The 19,357-nt window shown below is 41.5% G+C and overlaps 1 protein-coding gene across 1 annotated transcript in view; it reads left to right on the top strand.

Moving 5' to 3' along the window:
* DCC (DCC netrin 1 receptor) overlaps positions 1-19,357 on the top strand; it is a 987,065-nt gene that overhangs the window by 825,686 nt on the left and 142,022 nt on the right. Inside the window, exons 14-15 of the mRNA XM_077462998.1 lie at positions 659-769; positions 17,544-17,738. Of these exons, the coding sequence (XP_077319124.1) occupies positions 659-769; positions 17,544-17,738 (306 nt within the window). The remainder of the gene's footprint in view (positions 1-658; positions 770-17,543; positions 17,739-19,357) is intronic.

Below are 19,357 nucleotides of genomic sequence, written 5' to 3'. Positions count from 1 at the left end.
TTCCAAGAGAGCTGGCCCAAGATTTTGATATGACTGGACGGATATATGCATACATTACATACATTTGCAAACTATCCAGAACTCAAACAAAATGTTGGGCTTCTGATATTATTTTGTTTGAGTGAAATATTCTGCTTTTCTCAAGCTGTTGTCTAAGCTAAGTGCGTATTTTTCCCGGATAATGAGACGTCTGCCACAGCAGAGTAATTTCACTTGTACTAACGGCTAAACATCCTGCATTATCTTTACAGAGAAGAGCCTTGTAACTAAACCTGAAAGTACTTTTTTTTTTTTAATGATGCTATTTTTTTAGTAAATTATTTGAAATGTTGCTGCTTCATTTGAGTGTTTTAATAAATAATAACCCACTACAGAAAATGAGTGCATTAGCTAGATTATATGTTTGGAAGTAGATGTTGTTATATATGGTTTTATCTATTTACGGTATCTATCTATCTATCTGTCTGTCTATCTATCTATCTATCTATCTATCTATCTATCTATCTATCTATCTATCTATCTATCTATCTAAATGTTTTTATTTATCTATCTCATTATTTATCTTTTTCCCATATAAAGTTCAGTTTAGGGTAATAATTGATTTTAATTCACTTGATATTAATCAGTTGCATATTTGACATTTTGTATTATATTATAGGTCTTGAAAAGGGAAGTCAGTACAGTTTTCAAGTCTCTGCAATGACAGTCAATGGTACTGGACCTTCATCTGATTGGTATACGACAGAAACACCTGAAAATGATCTTGACGGTAAATAAAAGCCTATAAATGTTTCTCTGCAGGACGATTTAGAGGCCAGTAGAGGGGCTTACATTTACACCAGCATTATAAAGTATTAAAAAATGACAAACAATGAGTACATGTGTAGCGTTGTAGTATTTAAAGGCGTATTTACTTCAAGTGTGATAACCCAATTACAACCAATCCTAATGTATCTTTCACTCATCTGACTACTACACTCATCTGTTTGACTACTTTGTGTTGATTCACCTTTTATAATCGTTCTCTTGTTTGTTTTTAACCTCTCAACAGTACTATACATTTCTGAATGATCACTAACGGCTTAGAATCATAGCTCTATTTTCCATACCAGCAGCTAATTTGCATAACGGAATTGACAATACTTTAAGGAAGGGAGAACACTTAAAGTGAATCTTCACCATCCTCTTTTAACTGTCATAACCCCTTTTTATACAGTTGGATATTCAACATTTTTTTGGGGGGCGCGGGGGGGGGGGGGGGTTATTGGCTTTTCTGTGGGACCCGCACTTCCTGCTTTTTTGCCTAAATCCCAAATCCTCTTGAGATACCAACATCACATATATGAGGCTTCAGGTCAATCTCCACCGCACTGTGCATGGGCTGGTCTATCTGTACTGCGAATGGCACATCATCAGGGGCCAGGTATAACAACTAGGAAGTGACATCAGGCCTCCCGATGATGTTAGATGAAAGAATGCTGTCGCGGGACCCATAGGGCTGAGCCATAGCTGTGACTTATACCATACAATGCTGAATTTGCTGGGCAAGTGAGTGTGTTTTTGTGACCAACCCAGTGGACAAGGTAAGTGGGGGGAGTAAAGTTCTTCCTTAAAAGATTAAATTCATCAGAAGTTAAAGGCAAGATCAGTTTATACCTAGCAAAGGTAAAGTACTCATAGGCAGGGCAGTTCACTGAACAACATAAGATTAAAGATTTCCTAAAGCACCAGCTATTCAGCACAAAAACAAGGAACTGAACTTTGGAAGCTCTGTTTAAAGAAAGGCAGATAAAGGGCAAAGGGCTAGTCTCCAGTATTTCCTGAGTTCTACCTGCTGACGATCTTTTCCCCATACTGACTAAAACTGGAGCTTGCAAAATCTGGTGCATCTCTGCAAAGAAACCAATCAGTTTCCAGGGTTTATTGCCAAAGCTTAATTGAACAAGCTGAATTTAGAAACTGGTTAGCTACCATGCACAGCTTCACCAGATTCTGAGTGCTCCAGTTTTAGTAAAGTTCCCCAACAATGCCTTGTTTTGCACTGTGTGCCTGTGTGGAGGTGGCCATCTTGGTAGAGGCAGTGCTTTGCTTTCACATGTCAGTGCTTCCAGCAAGAAAAACATCATCAAACCTCACTGTAAATCTACTGAGATTAACAGTCAGAGGTAGCAGTGCCTTAGATCTAACAAAGCAGGTACAGTATACAGCTAGGAAGCTGTATGTACAGGAGTTCCTTGGCATACTACTGTGATGTGCACTGCTATTTCTCGGGAGGAATTCAAGAAAAAAAAGGTCCTTTTTTTCCAAGGTACTGTTTAGGCATAATTAGCCCTCCTTTATACTGGCACTACTGCATTTATCTTTTTCGAAATGCAGGAGAAATTCTTTGGCAAGTATAAATGAACTTTATGCTTCCCAGATCACTTGTTTTGCCTTAAAGCAGGTTTAGCCGCATTTTGCCACGTTTACATGCATTTAGCCACCTTTGGAGTTTCTAATCAGATCGTGAATGCACAGAATTCTATCTTCCATTGAAAAATGCCAGTTTGACAGTGCCAGTGTAAATAAAGCCTTAATATTTCTAGGGGTTTCCTTTAACAGCAAATCTTCACTTTTTGAGTTCAGGTCCACATCAAAAACATTTGAAATTGCACACAAAGCCATATTGCCACAACATGGCCTCTCTATAAAGTGTAGGCTTTATTTTTTTTAGAGCAAGAGCTGTTCTCAGGGATGGATGCCATCCAAGGCGTCCATTTTTTCTGCTCTCCTTTGGGCGGCAAGGATGGCTGCCTATGGTGGTAGCACCGCTGGTGTATGTGCCAGTAAGGGACACAGTGGCCCAGGCAGGGAGCTCAGTAATAGTTTGGTTTTACCAGGCTCAGTGTTACTGAGCTGCACTGAGGATGCAGTGTCCAGTATAAACACTCTGGCCTCAGTGACGCCCCCACTCAATGAGTACCCTCTGAGGTACACACCTCGAATAGCCTTAGCCATGGAGTGGCCATGCTCAAAGCTCCCATCGTGTGGCATATATAGTAATTGATAAAATGAGGTAAGCCTTTGAGGTAGCCCCTTGCACCAGTAAGTCATCTTCAGGTGACATGGCTGTACCCAGTACCAGTCATTATTTTAACTCTTTTCTACCCAGAGACCAGAACCATCTCTGCCAATTGTGATATCCAGTAGAACAGGTTTAGTGGTCCTGTCTCTTTTTATTTTTAATATACACTTGGATAACAACCTGAAACCTGCTATACTAAAGGATGAGGCTTGCTCTTACCATAGGCTTGACCTCTTGTGGATAAAACTAAGTGCTTTGAGGACTTGCACGACCATAACAATTTCAATTTTTCCCCAAGCTAGGGAATTTACAATACATTTTTGCAAAACATCATGAAGGAGCTGGCTACAAATCTAGGATTGATTTGAGAAAGCACAGCAACAAATTAAAAAGTACACTACAGTAAAAATAATACATTCTCGCTGCTGCAAATATCCTGGGTAAGCAGTGCAGTCTATCAATTTACTGACATAATTGATAGATAGATTGTGACAGAGTTGATATCTATGTCTGCAATGCAATAACAGGTGAAGAATGCCAAAAATACATTATTTGTCTCCTATTTTCCGGGAGGAATCGGGAACAGGCTTAAACATGAAAAACACAATAAACAAGCTTGAGACTTTCGCTCCCTACCGTTCGCAATATTAAGGCATGCTTCAAGTACTTTTGCATGGAAGTTTCAATTTTACTGATGCCAGGAATCCGAAGGGAGTCACACACACCTATTAGATGCTGAGACTCTTCGACATGTCAGCCAAATATACATAGTACTGCCAGACAGATTGTTAACGGCGGTTACATTACAGCTTTTCGATCGCATGTTTTCCCCCTCTCCCTCACTGTACGTGTGATAGAACTTGGCTTTGACGAGACAAACACCACATCTTGGAGCTAGTTGGAATCCCTGCGGATAGCCCTTTTAATTAGTGTGTTTTGTTAAAATGACTTGAAGGCCCCAAAATGCTGAAGAGTGTCGACTCCCTGCAAGGCTCCCATGTGTTTGTTGACATCTGGGATGTTATCAAATATTTATTTTGTGCCTGGAGATTCCTGTGCCACCAGCGCACTCCGAGCAATATTGCCCTTAACCACTTGCCGACCGCCGCACGCCGATGTACGTCGGCAGAATGGCACGGGCAGGCATAAGCACATACATGTACGTCCTTTGCCTCCCGCGGGTCGGGGGCCCGATCGGGCCCCCGCCCGGTGCCTGCGGCGGTCGGTTTTCGTTCGGGAGCGATCCCGGACGAGGGGACGGCCATTCATTCATGGCCACCCCCTCGCGATCGCTCCCGACGAATGGAAATCCCCGGTGACATCACTTCCTCTCCTGTAATGTAAACACAGGAGAGGAAGTGATGTATTCTCTCCTCCGTGTCGGTATTTTTCGTTCCGACACGGAGGAGAGCGGATCAGTGAGTTGCACCAACACATCCCACACACAGTAGAACATGCCAGGCACACTCACACCCCCCCTTTACCCCCCGATCACCCCCCCAATTACCCCTGCCCCCCAGTCACAGTGACACCAATGTCATTTTTTTTTTTTTTTTTTTTTTTTTTGCATTGGTGTCATTTGTGACTGTAATAACTGTTAGGGCAGTTAGGGTTAGCCCCCTTTAGTTCTAATGTACCCCCCTAACCCCCCCAATAAAGGTTTAACCCCGTGATCACCCCCCGTCGCCAGTGTCACTAAGGCTGGGTTCACATTGCAGCGGTTTATGAGAACGAATGTGATTCGCACCGCACTGCAGTGCAAATCACATCCGATCTCTGTGCGATTCGAGTTCAGCCATTCGCCGCACCCGCCGCACCCGCCACACCCGCCGCACCCGCCGCAAATTCGCACGGGACCCTTTTTTTGGCCCGCAGCAGAATCGGATCGCATGGGTGTTCACACCATGCGATCCGAGTTTGCAGATCGCACTGCGATATGCGAACTGATCTGGGGGTGTCAGTAACATTTCACTGACACTCCCAGCAGTTCGCATAGGGCAGTGTGAACTGCCGCCGGGAGGCATGCGATGCGGGAACCCGCCGCGGATTCGCGGCGTTTCCGCATCGCTCCAGTGTGAACCCAGCCTAATAAGCGATCATTTTTCTGATCGCCGTATTAGTGTCACAGGTGACGCTAGTTAGGCAGGTAGGTATTTAGGTTCGCCGCAGCTTTTTATAGCGCTAGGGACCCCCATATACTACCGCATAAAGCCCCCTGATTGCCCCCTAGTTAACCCTTTCACCAGTGATCACCATATAACTGTTACAGGTGACGCTGGTTGGTTAGTTATTTTTTTATAGTTTCAGGGCACCCGCCATTTATTACCTAATAAAGGTTTAACCCCCTGATCACCCGGCAGGTGTCATTTGTGACTAATAACTGTTAGGGCAGTTAGGGTTAGCCCCCTTTAGTTCTAAGGTACCCCCCTAACCCCCCCAATAAAGGTTTAACCCCGTGATCACCCCCCGTCGCCAGTGTCACTAAGGCTGGGTTCACATTGCAGCGGTTTATGAGAACGGATGTGATTCGCACCGCACTGCAGTGCAAATCACATCCGATCTCTGTGCGATTCGAGTTCAGCTATACAGATAGTATGGCTGAATTCGTGTCGCACCCGCCGCACCCGCCGCAAACTCGCACGGGACCCTTTTTTTGGTCCGCAGCAGAATCGGATCGCATGGGTGTTCACACCATGCGATCCAAGTTTGCAGATCGCACTGCGATATGCGAACTGATCTGGGGGTGTCATTAACATTTCACTGACACTCCCAGCAGTTCGCATAGGGCAGTGTGAACTGCCGCCGGGAGGCATGCGATGCGGGAACCCGCCGCGCATTCGTGGCGTTCCCGCATCGCTCCAGTGTGAACCCAGCCTAATAAGCGATCGTTTTTCTGATCGCTGTATTAGTGTCACAGGTGACGCTAGTTAGGCAGGTAGGCATTTAGGTTCGCCGCAGCTTTTTATAGCGCCAGGGACCCCCATATACTACCGCATAAAGCCCCCTGATTGCCCCCTAGTTAACCCTTTCACCAGTGATCACCATATAACTGTTACAGGTGACGCTGGTTGGTTAGTTATTTTTTTATAGTTTCAGGGCACCCGCCATTTATTACCCAGTCTCACTAGTGTACCCCTAAATTTAGGGGTGTCTACTTTCTAAAATGGGGTCATTTGGGGGGGGGGGGGTTTGTGCCATCTTGGCATTTTATGGCCTTCAAAACTGTAACGCCCTTAGAAAGCCTGAAGGCGGTGCTTGGTTTTTGGGGCCCCGTACGCGGCTAGGCTCCCAAAAAGTCCCACATATGTGGTATCCCCGTACTCAGGAGAAGCAGCAGAATTTATTTTGGGGTGTCATTTCACATATGCCCATGGCATGCGTGAGCAATATATCATTTAGTGACAACTTTGTGAAAAAAAAAAAAAGTTTGTAATTTTCCCGCAACTTGTGGCAAAATATAAAATATTCCATGGACTCAACATGCCTCTCAGCAAATAGCTTGGGGTGTCTACTTTCTAAAATGGGGTCATTTGTGGGGTTTTGTGCCATCTTGGCATTTTATGGCCTTCAAAACTGTAATAGGTAGTGAGAAGTGAACTCAAAAAATTACGCCCTTAGAAAGCCTGAAGGCGGTGCTTGGTTTTCGGGGCCCCGTACGCGGCTAGGCTCCCAAAAAGTCCCACATATGTGGTATCCCCGTACTCAGGAGAAGCAGCAGAATTTATTTTGGGGTGTCATTTCACATATGCCCATGGCATGCATGAGCAATATATCATTTAGTGACAACTTTGTGAAAAAAAAAAAAAAAAAAAAAAGTTTGTAATTTTCCCGCAACTTGTGGCAAAATATAAAATATTCCATGGACTCAACATGCCTCTCAGCAAATAGCTTGGGGTGTCTACTTTCTAAAATGGGGTCATTTGTGGGGGTTTTGTGCCATCTTGGCATTTTATGGCCTTCAAAACTGTAATAGGTAGTGAGGCGTGAAATCAAAAATTTACGCCCTTAGAAAGCCTGAAGGCGGTGCTTGGTTTTCGGGGCCCTGTACGCGGCTAGGCTCCCAAAAAGTCCCACATATGTGGTATCCCTGTACTCAGGAGAAGCAGCAGAATTTATTTTGGGGTGTCATTTCACATACGCCCATAGCATGTGTGAGCAATATATCATTTAGTGACAACTTTGTGTAAAAAAAAAAAAAAAATTTTTTTTTTGTCATTATTCAATCGCTTGAGGCAAAAAAATAAAATATTCAATGGGCTCAACATGCCTCTTATCAATTTCCTTAGGGGGTCTACTTTCCAAAATGGGGTCATTTGGGGGGGTTTTGTACTGCCCTGTCATTTTAGCACCTCAAGAAATGAGATAGGCAGTCGTAAACTAAAAGCTGCGTAAATTCCAGAAAACGTACCTTAGTTTGTAGATGTGACAACTTTTGCGCAAACCAATAAATATACAATTATTGACTTTTTTTTTACCAAAGACATGTGGCTGAATACATTTTGGCCTAAATGTATGACTAAAATTGAGTTTATTGGATTTTTCTAATAACAAAAAGTAGAAAATATCATTTTTTTTCAAAATTTGCGGTCTTTTTACGTTTATATCGCAAAAAATAAAAATCGCAGAGGCAATCAAATACCATCAAAAGAAAGCTCTATTTGTGGGAAGAAAAGGACGCAAATTTTGTTTGGGTACAACATTGCATGACCGCGCAATTACCAGTTAAAGCAGCGCAGTGCCAAAGTGTAAAAAGACCTCTGGTCATTTACCAGCAAAATGGTCCGGTCTGAAAGTGGTTAAAGGGTTTCTTTTCATTTGGCTAAATGATGACGCACAGGGCTGCCAAGATGAATACTTTTACAGGGACAAAATCCTCCAGCTGTGCTTAAAGTGAAACTGTCGTCCTTTTTTAAGGAAAAATCCTGCCTGGTTGCACTCAGCAACCACCACCTTGTTTAATAGGGGCTCCTCAGGGGCCGTTTAGGAGATTTTTATTTGATGAGGCACAGTGGGGGCATTAGAAGGGCACAGGGAGGTAGATATTCTGGCTTATCAAAGTAGTAATAGTCCCTTAATGCTGGTTTCAGTTTTCCCTTTAGGTCCACCCAAGGAAGTAAAGTTGAATGTAAACATTTAATTTTCAATGTTTCCAGAAACTCATTGCTCAGTCCCTCTTAGCAGCACTCCCCTAAACTTTTGGTTGGGGAATGCGCATTGATCACATCAAAGATGGCTCAGGAAGGTATGGTAGCCACTGTCAATCAAAGCCTGGATGAGGCGCTGATGAATGACTTGGAATGCAGAGGCACAATAGCCAAAGGTAATCAAAGCCTGGATGAGGGCAAAGGAATAGCTTAGAATGCAGGGAGGCACGGTAGCTGCCATCAATCAAAGTCTGAAGGAGGTGCAGGGGAGTGGCATGGAATCCAGGGAAGCAAGGTAGCTGCCATCAAGAAAGGATTGGAGGAGGGGCAGGGGGGTATCTTGGAATGCAGGGAGGCACAGTAGCCATTGTCAATCAAAGCATGGAATCAGTGCAGGGGAGTGGCTTGGAATGCAGGGAGGCACAGTATCTGCTGTCAATCATAATCTTAAGGAGGTGCTGGGGAGTAGAATGGAATGCAGGGAAGCGGGGTAGATTCCATTAACAGGCCTGGAGCAAGGACAGGGGAATCGGTTGGAATGCAGGGAGGCATGGAATTCAATGTCAAGTCTGAAGGAGGTGCAGGGGCGTGGCTTTAAATGCAGGGAAGTAGAATAGCTGTCGTCAGTCAAAGCCTGGAAGGGGGCAGACGAGTTGGAAAGCAGAAGCCTGGGAGCTACCTGCTTGCACTAGTTCCATCTAGGAACATGCATAAAGAAAAGGCAGAGGTGTGGCTTGCAGTGCAGGGAGGCAGTATAGCCACTGTCCAACAAGGTTTGGAGGAGAGGCAGGGAGTGGCTTGGAATCCAGGGATGCACAGTTTCTGCTGTCAATCAAAGGCTGCAGGAGGGTCAGGGGAGTTGTTTGGTATGCAGGGAGGCACTGTAGATGCTATTAGTCAAAGCCTGGAGGGGGTGCAGGGGAGTGGCTTTGAATGCAAGGAGGCAATTGTTCAAAATGTCTTTTTGTTCTGTAGCATTATAAGTACCCTTCACTGGAAATACCAGACCTTTTTAAGGGATGTCCATATAGATAGATGTGATGGTCAGGTGCCCTCTTCCCTTCTGTATATATAGGGAACCTCTGCATATAGCACATTCTATCTGTAGATTTTACTAATTAATTACACGACACAAGGCATTACCATTTAGTTGAGCCAAGAAAAAGCATGAAGTCTACATATAGCTCTGGCTAGAGTTAGATCTTTAGTAGATGTATGGATTAAAAGGCTATTTATAAAAGTCCTCAATACCGTCAAAATAAAAATATAAAAGCAGAGACTATTTCTCCAGCCTCATTTACAGGTAGAAGTATGATATGGTGCACTTTAAAAAAAAAAGATATTCACTAACATAAATACAGATAGTCATACCTTGCTGGGTCTCTTCAGTTTTTTGTGACAATATTAAACTAAAATGTCATCCTGACACCCCCCTAACTAAATGAAGAGTTTGGTGCCTTTAATGGAATGTTAGAGGGTTTAAATGGAACTTTTCTATTCCCTTGGATAACTTTCCATCACCAAACTCTCTTTATCTGCTTCAATCTGAATAATACATGTCATTTAAATTTCCCCCAGGGCTGCATACATTTTGGCCAAAGAAACTGTTCAGTCATCAGTAAAGTGAAGACTTCTTCCTCCCCAGTTGGGTTGGTTAATAGAGATCTCTGCTCCGAGTGTTCATTACTGTGATCGGTTTTATTTCTCTCCCTATTACAATTTAATTTCCCTTTTAATAGTCAGAAAGATAGAGCAGAATATCACATGCGAGCACAATGGGCCGGTTTTTCAAAATGACTTAAAGAAGAATTGTCAGCACTACCTTTGTCAGTACTACAGACAATCCAGTTCTCTTTTTTTTATCTTTCTAGAGATGGATATATACTAGTTTGTCAAAAGTATTGGGAAGCCTGCCTTTACACACACATGAACTTTAACCCCCCTGACGGTATTCCCGAGTCTGACTCGGGGTGGATTTTTTATACCAAGAGCGGTATCCCCGAGTCAGACTCGGGACAGCGTCGCTGGATCCAGGAGGAGGTTTACTTACCTTCTCCTTCGGATCCAGCGTTGTCTCCCCGCTGTACGAGCGAGCCGTGTCTCGCTCGATGCATCACACCGCCGATCTCCGTGCCCTGCGAGCGTTGCGACGCACGGGCACGGAGATCGGCGCCAAATTCAAAAAGTGAAACAAACAGTATACATACAGTATAATGTAATCTTACAGATTACATTGCTGTATGTAAATATTTCACATCCCCGTTGTCCCTAGTGGTCTGCCCAGTGTCCTGCATGCAGTTTTATATAATAAAAACTGTTCTTTATGCCTGGAAACTGGAGATTGCCCATAGCAACCAAAACTGTCACTGTACATCAAAAATGATTTTAGACCAGCTAGAAAACAGCGATAATAAATTAGAATCACTCGCAGAATTGAGGGATAGCGATTTGTGGGGAGATCCGTCATCAAATACTGAAAAGTAATGACAGTGACAATTCTGCAACTGAGCAAATTTCAGTGTTTTTGATTTGATTACAATATTGAATAATTTTTATTATTGTTATATTATTATTTGGTACAATTATTTATAATTATTTATTATATTATAATTTATGATTTAATTTTTCAAACTTTATCATACCCGGGATGTCTGCTAGACTCTGGTTTGGACAGATTTAAGAGAGTTATTCCTAAGAATTGCAGGACTACAATATAAAATGCCAAATTTTCATGCAAAATAATGGTACCGCTTTTAGCACCTAAAATCTGAAATAATCGTACCGCCAGGGAGGTTAATGGCATCCCAGTCTTAGTCCATAGGGTTCAATATTGAGTTGGCCCACCCTTTGCAGCTATAACAGCTTCAACTCTTCTTGGAGGTCAAGACTCTGTGTAGGCCAGTCAAGTTCCTCCACCCCAAACTCACTCATCAGTGTCTTTATGGGCCTTGCTTTGTGCACTGGTCCAAATCATTTGGTGGAGGGGGGATTATGGTGTGGATTGTTTTTCAGGGGTTGGGCTTGGCCCCTTAGTTCCAGTGAAGGGAACTCTTAAGGCGTCAGCACACCAAGACATTTTGGACAATTTCATGCTCCCAACTTTGTGGGGACGGTTTAAGGCTGGCCCCTTTGTGATCCAAGTGCACAATGCAAGGTCCATAAAGACATGGATGAGTGAGTTTGGGGTGAAGGAACTTGACTGGCCAGTCCAGACCTCAACCTGATAGAACACCTTTGGGATGAATTAGCGCGGAGACTGTGAGCCAGGCCTTTTTGTCCTACATCAGTGACTGACCTCACAAATGCTCTTCTTGAAGAATGCTCATACATTCCCATAGACACACTCATAAACCTCGTGGACAGCCTTCCCAGAAGACTTGAAGCTGTTATAGCTGCAAAAGGTAGGCCAACTCAATATTGAACCCTACGGACTATGACTGTCTTTAACGCTCTTTCTTTTTGGAATATAAAGAACTACCCTTGCACTGGGGTTACCTAATCCCTCACTTCCCCAGCAGCTGACCCTCACGTGCTCCCTTTAAAGCTCTGGCTTATAGGCAGGTCCTTGGCATCTGCATTTACAATGCAGGATAGATGGTCCTTCATGTGATGATGTCACAACTGAGATCACTATCTGTAGTGCCAAAGGGAATACGCAGCAGGGGACAATCGTCTGGAAGGACGACCCTGTGAGAGGGAGGGATAATGTAAGTCAACAAGCATTTAACTCTTGCAATGTAGGGCAGACCCTACTGCAAGGGTATTTCGTCTTATATCCCTGGAGTTCAGCTTTAAATAAATGCCTCTCTTTAGTCATTATTATAAAAAGCGCAGGTTACTGAATTTGACTTAATATCAACCTCTTGCAGTGCCCTGTACAACAGAGCTTAAACTAGGGGAAAGAAAAGCAGCACAAGGACCTAGTCAGTTGTGCTGCAGTGCTTACTGCATTGTACTAGTGCAGTCACAATTAAGGGGAAGTCACAATTTGGGGAGAGAGGGGGGAGCAAGACTTCTAAACCTATACATGATTGTATGTGCATTATAGTACAAGGGGTACCTGTATCTGAAACCAAAAAAGGAATTCATTCTGGTATATCTACAAACCAAGAAACATAGCTTTCCTAAAGGGAATTGCTGCTCTATACTTTTGCCTATGTCATTGCTACTAACTCATGGATTCATTATTTATAAATGGCTTATTACACTTTATGCTACCCTACCTTATTAAATAGGCCTATGAGGTTGGTTTACTAAAGGCAAATAGGCTGTTGATTTTGCAAGAGAATCTTTACTTTTTAAGGCAAATTTCCTTTGGCTTAGTGAATGACATGAATCTTTGCGGACTTCCATTATCCAATCATGTGCAAGCAAGAAAACTTTTTTTTTTCTCCTTGCACATGATTTGGTATTTTTCTCCTTGCACATGATTTGGTATTCTTTGCAAAGTGTGAATTGTGGCCACATTCACTTAGCTAAGGGACAAATGCCTTGCCTAAGCGAGCAGCCTATTTTCCTTTGATAACTTAAGTCAAAAGGCACACAATCAATGTTGGCCACTCCATTAGGGGCGAAGGGGTGCCACCCCCCTAATCCATGCACCTGGCCCCTAATCTCCATGCAGGGCACTGGATTCCAATGTTTTTTTTTTCTAGAAGCACATGACTAGAGCCAGAGGCTCTAATTGGCTTAAAAAAAGTGTGGGCAGAGCCCTGAGCCAACCCAATTGTGTGACATAGCAAATTAATATTTGCTAATGTGTTCCTGCTTCTCCTCCTGGCCAATCAGAAAGTGGGTTCTGAGACCCAATTGGCCAGAGAGTCTTAGGACTCCTGGCCAATCTGGTCTCAGGACCCACTTCCTATTTGGCCGGGAGGAGAAGCAATGGCCCTGACTCTTCCCTAGGCAAGCTGGACCGAGGGGCAGCAAAAGCCGCTTCCAGGAGCCCAACCCCAGATCCAGCACTACCTCATCATCGGAAGGTAATTCACGGATCTCCACCTTTCCTGTCCGACCAGCTGGGGGGGGGGGGGTGTACCAACCGCCACTTCACACAATACTGATTGACTCTGCTTTGCACAGGTAACAAAAGCTAAAACTGTTTATAGCAACATATTGGGGTTGATTTACTAAACCTCGAGAGTGCAAAATCAGGTGCAGCTATGTTTGGTAGCCAATCAGCTTCTAACTTGAGCTTGTCCAGTTAAGTTTTGTCAAAAAAAAACTGGAAGCTGATTGGTTTCTATGCAGAGCTCCACCAGCTCTTGCACTCTCCAGTTTTAGTAAATCAACCCCATTATCTGTGTGCTTTTCAAGTGGAACCTACCATAAAGCAAAGCTGTGTAAGAAGCCTATGGTGGAAATTGACTTCCTCCAGGGTGCATACTAGATCTGGAGCAGTACAGTAGTTAAGCAGGTTTCCAATGCAAGTGTGCAGCCTACAAGTTAAAAAAAAATAACACCTTTTTCCAGAGCTTTCCACACAGGTATATCATGTGTGATCATTTTCTTTTTATTGCATAAAATGTTACATTACGTTATGTTGCATTATATTATACTATTTATTTTTATAACATTTCATGTTGTTTTCTATTGATTTTATTTGTGCCTTTTATGCATTTATTTATATAGTTTGCTGTTGGCTATTGTATTAGAAATGATTCAGCCAGTAGAATTATGTTTAATGTGACTTCTACTCTTTTAAATAGCCGGCTACTGTGTACATTTTGAGAAGTAGCTCTTCTAATTGTAAAGACTGCTTTTGGGAATACTTCACAATCACCACAGTCTGTCTTATGATGGCTCAGCTATTCATTTTTTGGTTTATTTTATTTTAAAATTATATGTTACTACTGTGTTGTAAGTGTCTTTGATGATACCAAATATTGGCTTGCCCCTTCCGCTCTCAAAGAGGCAAGCTTCTATGCGATGCTCTTGAAGCTGCTTGCAGCACAGCAGAATCCTTGATGTCTGACTGTATGCCAACATAAGACACTCACGCCTCCGGTAAGAGGGAATTCTGTACTGAAACCAAACCCTTTGCATGTGTTTGTTGTTGTTTAGTAGGGTTTTCTATGAAACGTAAACAAAATACATTCAAAAATATTGCCACCAGGTCAAAAGGGTAATGAATGGTATTGGTGGAAGCAATGAGAAGAGTATATTTAATGTCTACCATACTCTAATAAGGATATATTTCAAATAAATTTAATATACTGTTCTGTGTTCATTCATGAGATTTTGCTAGAATAGTAACAGATTTATTTTCTGTTAAATTGTCTTTCTATAGAGGTAACAGATATTGGAAATGTTGATGACCCACCGATTTTTGCTTCAGGTGTTTGAACATTTACAGAACCCATGGATTTTTTTTTTTTTTTTTTTTTATAAATTCCCCCTAGTTTACTCCCTTGCTGCTTGAAACTGCAGATTTACATTCAGAGGTCAGAGAGTGAGAAAAGCAGCTGGGTTTACCAATTTTTCCAGCTACAATTAAATAATTATGCTCAGATTTTTGGAAGCGAGTTGGGCCAAGAACTTTCCATTGCCCCCTTGTATTTAAAAAATTTACAAAAATGTTATAGAATTATTTTCAGATTTCAGGAAGTGGGTTATGAGTTCCTATGGTTTCTTATTGGGCAAACTATCAATTACATATGAGTATTTATGTTCTCACTTCAAGCTAATTACATCACTTATTTAGGAAGTGTATGTTTCCTTTACCTGAGGAATTAGTTAATACCGAATAGTAATGGGGAGGGGGGGGGGAATCAACAAATAATTCTCCTTTCAAACAGGGAATGGACAATGGTTTTCAGAGGTCAGAGGGGTGTAAAGCTGGAGCTCTTGCAGAGGAGAAGTCAGCTTCCAGGAGTATAGGGAAAAATGGATAATGGTCCACAAGACTCTATTTTCGATTTGGTTAATGGGTGGAGGGAGAGTCAATATGTAATAATCAGAGTCTATCAGATCATGGGAGTAGGATCTCAATCCATAATTTTCCTTTAAAACAGGGAATGGACATTGGTTTTCAGAGGTCAGAGAGATATGAAGCTAAAGCTCTTGTAGAGGAGAATACAGCTTCCAGGAGTAGAGGGCAAAATCAATAGTGGTTCACACAACCCTTTTTCCAGTTTGCATAATGGGTGGAGGAGGATTCAAAATATGGTAATCCTGATGTTCCTGAGAGTCTATCTAATCCCGCCCAAGGCTTCATTGGGATTGTGGGGGGGAGTAGGATCTCAACGCATAATTCTCCTTTCAAACAGGGAATGGACATTGGTTTTTCGGAGGTCAGAGATGTATGACGCTGGAGCTCTTGTAGAAGAGAATACAGCTTACAGGAGTAGAGGGGAAAATCTGTAATGGTCCACATGACCCCTATTCCAGTTTCATTAATGGGTGAAGGGGGGGACAAGATATGGTAATACTGAGGTACCTGAGAGTCTATTGGATCCAATCCGAGGCTTCTTTGAGATGGGGTGGGGGAGCAGGATCTCAACCCATAATTCTCCTTTCAAACAGGGAATGGACAGTGGTTTTCAGAGGTCAGAGGGGTATGAAACTAGAGCTCTTGTAGAAGAGAATACAGCTTCTAGAAGTAGATGGAAAAATCGGTTATGGTCCACATTACTTTTTTTCCAGTTTGCTTAATGGGTGGAGGGGGGAGTCAAGATATGGTAATACTGAGGTACTTAAGAGTCTATTGGATCCCATGCAAGGCTTCATTAAGGCAAACTGATTTCCCTTCCGTCTGTTAATATGAATACTCTGAAATTTATATTAAGCATTGATTTATTTTAAATTCACAAAATTAGATCCCCACAAAAAGTCTCAATTGATTTACCATAGGTTCACACTGACTGCGGGAATAAAATCATGCGAGTTCAGCTGATTTCAGAGACATCTGTGCAGGTTTCTGTACATATGTCAATAGAAGCACACCCTGAAATCACCAAAAGTAGTACAGACACGACTTTTGGGAATCGGTGCAGCGCCGCAAATGTGGCGTCGCACCAATTAGGATGGACAGATGTTAATTGTATTTAATTAATCAATACATTTACATGTAGGACTTTTATAGCTCCCTTTCACATACAAAAAATATAGATGTGCATATACTGCTTTGCTGAATTAAACTTTATTTGAAATATTTAATCGCTTGTTGAGATTACAATTGTTGGTCATCAACCATCAGACAATCATTGGTCACCAACAAGCTTTAAAACAATAAAAAATACAACAAAATAAAGTTTGTTATCTTGAGCATTAAACTGAACAGCAATTATAATAAAGGAAAGGAAAGCTATATAAGCAATACAAAATGTTTTCTCTCATGTCCCATTTCATGTCAATATACTATACCTGAGAAACTCTGGTCTCCATGGCTTTATGTCTCTGGGCTTTCCCCAAGGGAGCTCGTTCTGATGTGCATACTGTAATGTCCTACGGGCTGAGTATAGTTTGGAAGCTTCCAAGGAATATAGGTGAGATATGCGTGAGCTGTCTGGCTTTCTGTGAGTCACACAAACCCATTACATTGATTTGAAAAATTGGATTGGGGAGGTTCAATGGGAGATGACATGGGGAAACTTTCCAGGATAGAGATGCGGTTTAACAATGTACCAAATGTGCATGGAATGTGAGTTGTCTTTAACTGTGTTTATTGGTATAATGGAATGGAAACAGCTTTTGTACTTGCTCATTCTTCTGTTATTCTTTGTACTTATTATTGTCTCATTCAATAAAAACTTTTGTGATTAAAAAAAATATATATACTATACCTTATGTACTGCATTTTTACTTTTACAAAGGTGTAGAAGAAATAACAAAACAAGTATCATACTGCATTGGCCTAAAATTAAACATCATAAGTAAAATTGTGGATTTCTTTATTTTATGGAGTTATCTACTTTAACATCTTTAAAATGCCTAGATAGTAAAAAAAAAAAAAAAAGAAATACACCTACTGTTTACTTGTATATTTTAAAGAAGCAGGTTTTGTGAACTCCTGGGAATATCAGTAAATTAAACATGATGTGTAATGAGGTTTGTGAGATTTTGTTTTTGTTGGTCCATGTGGATATCACACTTGGCTACCAATAAATACTACATTATTTTGCATTAATCATAACATTCATTTCATGTGCTATAACACTCATAAGAAATCTATTTTTCTGGCTTCCAACTAGTTAGAAGCTCCAGGTCCCTGAGTCGGGATTATCTATTTATAACACAACATCCAACATTCAGAATGATCAAAACATAATAGTCAGGCTTTGGGCTAGAAGGAGGAAGTCAACAGAATATTAATGCTCTTTTTGTTTGATTTGTAGAATCTCAAGTGCCAGACCAGCCCAGTTCTCTTCATGTCAGACCGCTCACCACCAGTATCATTATGAGCTGGACACCGCCGCTGAACCCCAACATTGTGGTGCGGGGGTACATCATTGGCTACGGCGTTGGGAGCCCCTATGCTGAGACAGTGCGGGTAGACAGCAAGCAGCGGTATTATTCCATAGAGAATTTAGGTAAGTCTTTGAACAAGACAACGCTGCTAACCATTTTCTTTGTGTCCTAATGTGAATCGGTACTTAATAAAATAAAGGAAAATACAAAACATAAAGAAAGAAGCAAAAAGTTAAAACAATAATTAAGAAAGGTAATTAGAAAGACAGACATAAAAGGCTCTATATATTATAAAATAAAAATTGCTTATCTACAGTATGTATCCAGCTGGACTGCATGTACTTTTGTTGTATGTGAATTAATTCACAAACTGATTTTTGCACAATATATCAAGCTGTTGCTATTGTGTGAATGGGGCAAAATCGAATGTTCTTTGGTTCTATTTAAGCATTGCTGCTGGGAGAATGGTACAGATTTGAATGTCTATTTTAATGTAAATATTGGCTTATCCTCAAACGGAAAATAAATGTTGTCGTTTGAATGTTCTTAGGGTAGTTTCTCTTCTGATCAAATGTTCCTAGGGTGTATTCTTTTAAGATCCATTGTTCTTTTGGATTTTCTCTTTTGGATGTTCTTAGGGTATCTTTTATTCTTATTGGATGTTCTTAGGGTGTTTTAGCCTAGGATCAAATGGGGTTAGGGTAGTTACTCTTCACTGCAGATGTTTCTAGGGTATTTTCTCATAGGATTTCATGTTCTTATGGTATTTTAACTTTTGGTCGAAAGTTCTCAGTACGTTTTGTCTTCTCACTGAATGGTCTTAATTTATTTTCTCTTAGAATGAAATATTCTTGGAGTATTTTCTTATAGGATTAAGTGTTCTTAGGGTGTTTTCTCCTAACATGGTCTTAATGTATTTTCTCTTACAGTTAAATGTTCTTGGGGTATTTTCTCATAGGATTGAGTGTTCTTTGGGTATTTTCTCTTAGGATCGAATGTTCTCAGAATATGTTGCATCCAGTACTGATTATATACACCAGATAATTCTGATTTTATTCACCAGAGAAATCCATGCAGTAACATGTATAATGATTAACAAATTCAAATAACTTCTAATTTGACAACAACGAAACAAAGAGTATCAGCAAATGTTATATTCCCCTCCAGAAGACAACTTACATACTAGGAACAAATTTTATATATATATATATATATATATATATATATATATATATATATATATTGTGTGTGTGTCTGGGAAGAAAACACACGCGAAGATCGTAGAAAGTGGTTTAGGACCCTCAGCCCTGGATTTTCTTTTTACAGGGTTCAGTAAGCAGAGAATTTATGACTACTACAGGTTAAGTTCACAGGGTAGTCCACCGGAGCTGGGGGGGGGGGGGGGGGTCTGTGTGAAGGACAGTAGTATGGCACAGGGAGGGGAATCAGCACGGATCACAGAGCTACAGCAAAAGGGTTACGATCAATGGTAGCTATCCAGGGTATGGCTATGGGCAATCAGCAAGGATCACATCAAAAGGGTTAAGTCTAGCAATAGCAATCTAGGGTGCAGGCAGGGACGACAGACAAGGATCACAGAGTGAAAATACTATGAAGTAAAGGAGGGGTGGACTATCTTGATGGACACTATTAAGCCCGCAGGAACTGGTATATGCAGTAACCACTGTTGGTAATCAGTAGGGAAGAAGTTATTGGCCCACATGTGGTGAGTACACAAGCT

Source organism: Lithobates pipiens, unplaced genomic scaffold (genome assembly GCF_037356315.1).
Source record: "Lithobates pipiens isolate NorthernLeopardFrog02 unplaced genomic scaffold, aLitPip1_a1.2 Scaffold_3, whole genome shotgun sequence".
In the NCBI taxonomy this organism is placed as follows: Eukaryota; Metazoa; Chordata; class Amphibia; order Anura; family Ranidae; genus Lithobates; species Lithobates pipiens.
The sequence above is the reverse complement of the archived record's forward strand: the minus strand, read 5'-3'. Positions and strand labels throughout refer to the sequence as shown.